At 38.0% G+C, this 8,960-nt stretch overlaps 1 protein-coding gene across 1 annotated transcript; it reads left to right on the forward strand.

The window, feature by feature from the left end:
* Nucleotides 1-567: 567 nt before the first annotated feature.
* On the forward strand, nucleotides 568-3,934 carry ccl25b (chemokine (C-C motif) ligand 25b). The gene is made up of 5 exons (XM_080032099.1): nucleotides 568-736; nucleotides 1,100-1,201; nucleotides 2,981-3,098; nucleotides 3,280-3,400; nucleotides 3,473-3,934. The coding sequence occupies exons 2-4, from the start codon at nucleotides 1,138-1,140 to the stop codon at nucleotides 3,398-3,400; spliced, it is 303 nt and encodes a 100-aa protein (XP_079888225.1). The 5' UTR covers nucleotides 568-736; nucleotides 1,100-1,137; the 3' UTR covers nucleotides 3,473-3,934.
* The last annotated feature ends 5,026 nt before the right edge of the window (nucleotides 3,935-8,960 follow it).

Below are 8,960 nucleotides of genomic sequence, written 5' to 3' on the forward strand. Positions count from 1 at the left end.
TATACTTATTGGACACACAGTGAACCAACTTTGACAGAGTGTCATACATCTGGACAGCTTTAGTGCCGCCAGATTAGATCCACATTGGTGTGAGGAAATGGACAAAGTTGAAGTAATGTGATGGCATTCCAAACTAGAATTTTTCAATGGTATCACTCAAGTATTTCATGATTATTTATTTGACTTCATTTCCTGTTCCAACTTCACTGTATATCCAGTGCTTGCATAGGTACTTAGTAGATCTGAATGTGAAACCAAAGCAATTGAATTCCAAATGTAATACGTTCCCATTCAGGCACCATGTGTGTTCTATCCGGTTTTCTCTATCTTTATTAAAAACAGCTTTTGGTGGTTTTACAGCACCTTTGTCACAATTGGCAAAGATATTATCTACAAATGCACTGTTGTTTATTTGAGTCAGAGGTATTTGGGTGATATTGAGTGTGTGTGTGTGTGTGTGTGTGTGTGTGTGTGTGTGTGTGTGTGTGTGTGTGTGTGTGTGTGTGTGTGTACTTTTCTGAGCCAAGGGAAAGCCTTGAGGGATTCAGTGATCAAATTGCACACTTGTGCTGAGAAGAGGTAAAACTGGGATTGCAGTGAAAAGAGGAGGTGTGGTGAGTGATAGAGTTTGTGTTAGGAGGATTTCACATGTGCATTATAAGAGTATAGAGCCACCACAAGCTGCACTGGACTACAACGTTTTTTTTTCTTCCCAGGACACCTTGAATGTGAAGAGGTACGTTTCTCTGCATGCTTATGAAACCATTCCCTCATGTCAACCTAAATATAGATTTTGCAAAGATTTTGTAACAGTGCTAGGTATTAAGTTTAATAGGCCACCAAAGATGACTGCACTTGCAACAACTGTCTAGTCTAGTCTCCAGCTGCGCACAGCTGGAGACTAGACAAGGATTTAAATATTTTTAATCAGGGTTCCAAGACGAAACATTTATCTTTCACAAGAGTGCAGATTTAGGGGTTTGTGTTGAAAAAAACATCATATCTTCAGCCAACATTTACAAGGCAGAGGGGGGAGGGACATTCTGTTTCCAATTTTCTCTTTTTGCCCTTTTTATTTAATCTGTTTGTTTCTGTGCAGCGAGCCACACAACAAGAACAGCAGCAGCAACAGCAGTCATGAAGTTCCAAGCTCTTTTCTTTCTTCTGCTCCTCACCTGCATGCACCTGAGTCTTGCACAAGGTAAGTGGAGCAGATCAGATTGAATTCACACCAGTTGCATTGTAACAACAGCAAATTGTGATTTGATTGCATTCAGACAAACAGGGCGTCTTTTTATAGAAGCTCAATATTGTGCAAATACCCTATTTTTTTGTTGAATTTAACATTTTAAACTAAAACCTAAAAATTCACTTTGTTTTGGTGCAAACTGGTTACTGGTGTATGGCTGTAGTGAAAATGCAGAGTCTCGCTTTTTTGGTAGAATTATGGCTGCAGCTCTATTTGATGATCCGCATTCCTTTTTTTGACAAAATCCTCTCTTTCATTAGATTATCCTGCTTGAAACCATTTACCATAACATTCCATACCAAAGTGTTATCTGTCTAGGCTTGTTAGTACGGAGCCTTTTGATGTGCTAATCTTGTGACGACTTTAACAAAGTAATTTAACTGATTTTAATGAGCATGAACACAAACTTGCTTCTTTGTTAATGCATCAGTACCCCGTCACTAGAAGCTGATATTCTAAAGCTGCAATACATATAGAATTCTTTAATCTAATTGGCTGATCACTAGCTTTTCATTAGTGTCATTACATCCATTCATTCAGGACCCAAATATTTCCTCAGGTATTGTCTTCAACAAGCTATTATTTTCATGCAGCAGAGGTGACTGAATGTGTAGCATTTAAGGGAATTGAGTCAAATGAAGATTTGTTGCAAGAAGTTCAGGGTTATATGTTATATCAGACATGTTGAGGGAGAAGGAGAGTAAGACTATGAAAAAGTTATTGACAAAGAAATAAACGTAAAAAATACACCCAATAAACTCTTTAGCAAAATACACTGCATATTTATGTCCAGAAAACACAGTTTTGCTATGTTTCAGAAACAGTTTCTGTTTTTCCATATGAAAGATTTGGACAAAAAAGTTGTTAGAATCTTCAATACTTTATTCATTCAGTTACTGATTTAAGTTGGTGAAGTTGTATTTCATAGTATGAAAGTATACATGCTGGTTCAAACCCTCTGTGCATTCTGTGCATTGTTGGGAAAATATTGACTTGTTTAGCTATAAGTCAAGCAAGCAATCAAATTTAATAGCCCTCCCCCCAAGTGTAGGATGTAAACACTTCTTCACATAAATATCCCCTCATAAAAATACCAAGGACATGACCTCGGAGTCCTCAGTCCTACTTCCAAATAGATAATAATGACTTTGTGCCACCCAACTGGTGACATTGACAATAAATATGAATACGTATAATCAGACAGAGCAAAATAATTGACTATCACTTGTATTAATTGTTGATTACTTAACACTCAATTTGTTTTTTTTTATTCCCAGACACTGTTGGCGTAGTCCCTGTTTTTTTTAAGAGCTCGAATTAATAAAGGTCTGTGAGACCCATGAGTATGTATAAACTGTTGATATAAATTAAATAGTCCACAAAATACAAATATTTTATAAGACTTAATTCTGCTCACATTGGCCGTTTCATTCATACGCTTTATAGTTTATAAGCATGCCAATAAACGCACAAGCACACACACACACACACACACACACACACACACACACACACACACACACACACACACACACACACACAGAGGAAGAGTCAGCCACTTAAAAATGTTGAAGTTGAGCAATATTGTTTTTTCCTTGGTCCCTAGAAACTTCTAATTGAGTGATTGCTCCCCCTTTTTCCCCTAAGAGTTAAATTTTTTAGAGGGTCAGTTTATTGTTATTTCCTAACCCTTGGTAACTTTACCTCCCTTTCTACAATGTCTCCCTCCAGGCTCGTATGGCAACTGCTGTCTTGGCTATGTTCAAGGAATGAAAGCAAATGCGAAGAGAAACATTGAAAGTTACAGGATGCAGGAAACAGATGGCGATTGCAACATCAGAGCCGTTGTGTGAGTAAGAAATATTATGTCCTTCACTTTTGGCTCTCCACAACAACTTGGTTTTCCTGTTGAAACTTCCCCACTCTTATAAATTGGCAAAGTGTAATGGAAAAAAGAAGCAAACTGCTAACTAAGGAAGTAATTGCTCCTTCAAATATGCAAACTGGTGTATTTTATATTGTACGCGCAGGTTTCTGATGAAGAAGAATAAGAAACATAAGAAACAGCGGACTGTGTGTGCCAATCCACATGATAGCTGGGTGCGACAGCTTGTTGACTCTGTGGATGAGAGAATCCTGATGCAGAAATAGGTAACATCTCACAGTGACATACTTGAATTCCCTACAGAGGAGCTAAATGACCGTTAAACTTTATCTTTGCAGACGTCGCAAAGGAGAGAGACAAGAGAAGAATGCAAGAGGAGGGCAGCTTTCTCGCCTCCCTGTCTAGCATCATATATCACCTTTAACCACACAGATTATGTTTCAGCAGATGTGGTATTTCCTGTTGCTGATAGAGAAAGCAAATGTACACAGGTCACTATAAGACGAACATGTATCCACTGTATCCACAATGTTATAGCCGGTATAGCAACATTCATTTATACTGTTGACTGCTATTTGATGTGTAGAACCTGCTAGGAATGAGCCACTATTTGGCAGCTTTGAAATGTATTTTGCAGAGTGTGTTTGTGTGCGTGTCAGTTTGTGTGTGATGTATATATAAAAAAACACTTTGAGGATGTTTTTTTTTTCTGTTAGACAGATTTCTATATTTTTATATTAGCATTATAAATGTACTTTGTGTGGTTTGCTGCAACAAATAAAGACTCAATAAGCACCAGATTATGTCTTTCTATATTTTATATTCAAACTACAACTAGCCGTTGAGTGAAAATGGATACATCCTGATTCAGTGATGCTATGGTTGATTTTGTTGTCGCACCGTCTGCCCTTTAAAACTCGGCTTCAAGGTTTTCAATGTCTCGATGATAACGTTGATGTGAAAGACACTGCCTTGAAAGTGGAAAATGTGTCAAGTCTGTCAAACAATAGCTATGTGTGCATATGTATTGCTGTAATCATTCCTCCAACTATAGTTGCAAAGTGATCCGTCAATATTGTGCTCCTAATCCAACCAATGTGAGTGATTTGGCTCCCTGGTAGTTTTGAACTTTTTTTGTATAAATTCCCCTTTTGTTGCTTTGGCAATTACATTGTAATCCTGTTAGGATGTTGTTAGCCAGTGTGCACAATTGTATTATATATTGCCAAAAGAAACAAGTTCTCCAATACTGGAACACTACCTGATCCCTTCTGTACTGTATTTCAGTGATTCTTGAGAAGTGGGACAAAACAGGGTGCAATGTTGAAAAAATACAAACCCTATGTTTCGGCAAAATTAAATTACATGTATGTATCCAACATATACTAAGCTACTGAGCTAAGCTTTGAAACAACCTCCCAGCTTTTGTTTTTTTTACCGTCATTGGCCTATCACCACCGTCAGATGTCAACTCCGTCAGATTTCCTGTCTGTAGATGTTGACATATTTAACGTTTCTTAAACATAACAAATGGAATTTATCTAGTAGCAATTTGGTTTTTCTGTTGATGTTAGGTGCTAGTATGAACAACTTCAGGAAAATAAAATTATCAAAAAATGTCAAATAATTTTTTTATAAATACATTTTAAGTCGGTGTTGACATATCATGGTTGTGGCACAGGACTTTCAAGATTCGGAATGTAAAATATGCTAAAACTACAACACTTATCAGAGCCTGTCTGACTCTAATGTACTCTGCAGAGATAGAATTCGACAAGAGGTCCTTCAAAGTGACAGCTGCATCTTATTTCGCCTGATTTTTATTACATTTTACATAATGAAATGTCTGACGGTGTTGACTTACAGTAAAGTGGTCCCACCACTTAGAATCCTTATAAAACATGAATGTGTTATAGAAAAACAGTTTTTATTGACATGTGAGATTATTTAGTGTTGCTTTTGATGACAAAAAGCTCTTTTTAATCATTAAAGTACATTTTAACAGGTTTTATTGCATATGAAAGATTGAAACCTTCTCTGAGGACACACTTTTTTGGACGTTGTGAGAAGATAACAAGTGTCATATATTTGACATAATAATGATAAAATTAAATTTAAGGGGATAATTGTGCTCCAGACATTCTATTCTTAACCCCTAATAACATCTACAATTTTAAATATTTTTAGTTTTAAACATAACAGCAGTTACATATGGAAGACGGCCTTTTGTCCCGGTTCTCAAGAATCACTGATCTAATAGTTTTGGGATTTTACGAAAAATGCATCATGTAAGCACAATATAAATTAAAAGCTGTTAGAACTACATTTGACATAGCGCTCTGCAGCAGGAGAGGGTAACAAGAATATGTAATAATAATCAAAGACTCAGTTGACATTGTCCTTAGGTAAGTATTGATATTACTGATAAGCAACCGACACACAAAGAACTGTTGGCCCTTGGGGTCCCCTTGGCCAATTCCCCCTTTTTTTACTAGTTGGTAATCCACCTTTTTTCACTCATCCAAGACTGCGCTCATTTACTAGAACTGGATAGATGGATTGGGAAATGTCTTCAGACGTCATCAACAAGTAGGGCTTCATAGTGGCCTAGGGGGGAAGACAAGTACAATCTAAACAACAATGTCCTTGGCCCTAATCCAGCTGGAGCCCTTTGCAGCAAGACATCCATCTTCCTGACCATGTTTTGAGTTCATTTCTACACTACATACAATCATTAAAAGGCAAAAATGCATTACAAACATTCTTAAAAAACAGGTTTTAGTCCATTTGATTTGATTCCACGTATATCATACATAAGACTTTCTGGATCTAATGCGTGCCTATCAAACTGGAACTTTAACGCTACTGCTATGCTTAGAATTACACGACTAAATATTTGTTTTCTGAAGCGTTTCTGGAGTTGATTCAACAGTTACATTTCCTCCAGACGTGAACAGTTCCTTCTAGTTCCTTTGTGCATTGCATTGGTGTACAATGGTGTACTTCAACAGCACATTGGAAAGTCAAGTGTTTTTTAGTAGGCATGTTCAGTGCTCCTTTATTTTTCTCCCTTTAAAGGTGTAAACAAACTCAAGTGTGTTCAGGAATGTTGACCTCTCCAACACTGGTCAGAATGGATTCAGTTTAATATTTTTTATATTATATATTTTTATTTATAAGTTTTTATAGTTTTTAATTTACAAAAAAGGACGTCTAAGGAAAGTACATAATAGTCTCTAGATTGTGCACAGTGCCCAACAAATCATTAAAAAACTAATTACATTTGGAGCGGGGGATGCCTTTGTTGGAATGTTCCGAGCAGATGTGATGAATTTTCTTCCCAACGTGCACAATCTGACATGTTTCACCGTTTGTGATTTAAAACGTTGGTACTTGCAGATCTTTTTTATTTGGTCTAGGAAGGCTGAAATCCTGTAAATGGGACGTGGACTTTGAGTCTCTGTTCCTCCAGATGAATCAGTGGGCTCAGAAATAACTGTAACATACTTAAGCATTAGAGTAATCACTAACAAAAATGGGTCAATTTCAGGTCCGCCATCCAGTAGAAATGGTACAGAACAAGTCACCAGACTGCTATAGAAAATAAAGGGCAGGAGGTGACAGTTAGAAATACCGGGGGCGCCTTTAGCTCAGTCGGTAAGGCGTCCCCCTCCCGGGCCGGGCCCAGCAGCAGACCCGGGTTCGATTTCCACCCGCGGTCGTTCTCTCCATGTCACTCCCCTCTCTGCCCCATTTCACCTCTGTCTCTCTGCACTATCAATAAAGCATAAAAATGCCCAAAAAATAAAATTGAAATTAAAATAAATACCAGAAATACTGCCGTCCTTGTTTTTCAGCTCCACTGACAAAGCACTAATCAGTTAACTAGTGTCAACGGTCACAGTGGACACTCTTTTTGTGTCTGATCATTGGTGTGAAGAAAATGACCCACTAAATGTGGTTCTTACCTATGGCTCTGTCACAGTTAAAGTTTTTCTCATAAGAAATCAGACTTTAACTGCGGTTGCTATGGGCCCAAAAAATCACTGAGGCACGTTAGATCTTGCATTATATGTCCATCTGGAGTTTTGCCTGTGTCTGGAAGATTGCACACAGTGGCTCTGAACGAACACTGTAGTAACCGGTCATGCTATGATAAATGCAAATATAAGACAAAAGTACCTGTTCCTGCTGGTATCAAACAAAATTCATTCAAACCGCATTCATCTTACTCCACTAAATTTTTTGGGTTACAATACATTTACTGGCAAACACTTTTAAGAGCACCATACAGGGGGTGATAGGCTACAATGATATGAACACATTCACTATATAATGTTTGTGAAACCTCTATCCTTTTTATGATTGCATGTTTCCCTAATACAGCCTCCTAGTCATATTGTGCTCCATTCAGTTGAAAAATACACGTTAACCATAAACATGCATAGTCTTTCGCAACCATCTAAACAGTTTTTCTTTGAACTGAATAGAATTGTTATCAAGGGCTCAAGCCTGCTATTAAACTGTCAAATGCAAATATGAACAAATGTTGATTTTCTTCTGAGATTGACATCCTGGCTCAGTTATGATAACCCCAGAGGGTAAGGAAAGGTAATGATAAAGCGAGTGTATAGTTTATATAAACAGGAAAGGAGAGCAGAGGGGAAAACATAATTTAATTTAAAAATACATGATATACATTTTTCTTTGGTTCAGACAGGGGTTTTCTGAAGGCAAGCTGCTATCTGTGTTCAATGCACCTGATCGATTTGCCATGGTCACCCACCTTTGATCACTTCAATGTCAATGATTTACTTTGGTCAACAGCAACTTCCTTTCACTCTTTGCATCAGTTCAGCACATACAGTACATACGCTCCCTTCTGAAATGAGTTGTAATGGAAGATTTTGAAATACCCCTCAAGTGGAAATGACAACCAGGATTTTTATGCCAGTGATATTGAGCAAGAACAAAAACAGGATGCCTAAATAAACAGCAAGTCAAGACTCCTACTTGGCACTCGTAGAGACCCTGATAATCTCTCTCTGTGTCTGCTCCTGCCCACACAATGTGTAGACATTCCTGTAGAATAGGGGTTCAACACTTAACATGGCTCCATGCATCATTGATTAGGAACACAGCAGATGCATGCTGACACTGGCAGAACTGGCACTAAATTGTGTGGTGACGATAATAGGCAAAGAGTGATGTCTGGCTAACTGAGATTGTTGTGAATTTAGTACCATCATGTGGAGAAAGATTTGAAGGAAATAAAGAGTTGCAGTGTCAAAGGAACTCACAGCTTACTATTTCATAAGTCTGGGAAGTCCCCATATACTCAGATGCATCACATGTCCCAATCAGCCTTACTGAAAGTGCTAGAGATAGCTCCAAAATCAATTCCTGAAAAACTGGCTCAAGAAACAGTTATTTAAAAACATCTGGGTTTACAAGGAATTACAAGGAATCATTAAACCTCCTATGAGACGATAAAAATGTATTGTAATAACGTGCTTCCTGATGCACGGAAAGATAAGAATGGTCTTTGGTACTACTTTTATTCAGATGAATGAATTTGGCCTTACTCATTGCTACAATTATGTATATACAGAAGAATGGCATTGAGTTCTAGTCAGTATTCATAAAGAAATTGCCTTAAAATGTAAGCAAACCTGGGGGCGCCCTTAGCTCAGTTGGTAGGGCGTCCCCCCCATGGGCCTCGGCCAGCAGCGGACCCGGGTTCGATTCCAGCCCGCGGTCGTTCTCTGCATGTCACTCCCCTCTGCCCCATTTCAACTCTGTCTATACACTATCAATAAAGCATAA

The sequence above is a fragment of the Ammodytes marinus genome (genome assembly GCF_949987685.1).
Source record: "Ammodytes marinus genome assembly, chromosome: 8".
Lineage (NCBI taxonomy): Eukaryota > Metazoa > Chordata > Actinopteri > Uranoscopiformes > Ammodytidae > Ammodytes > Ammodytes marinus.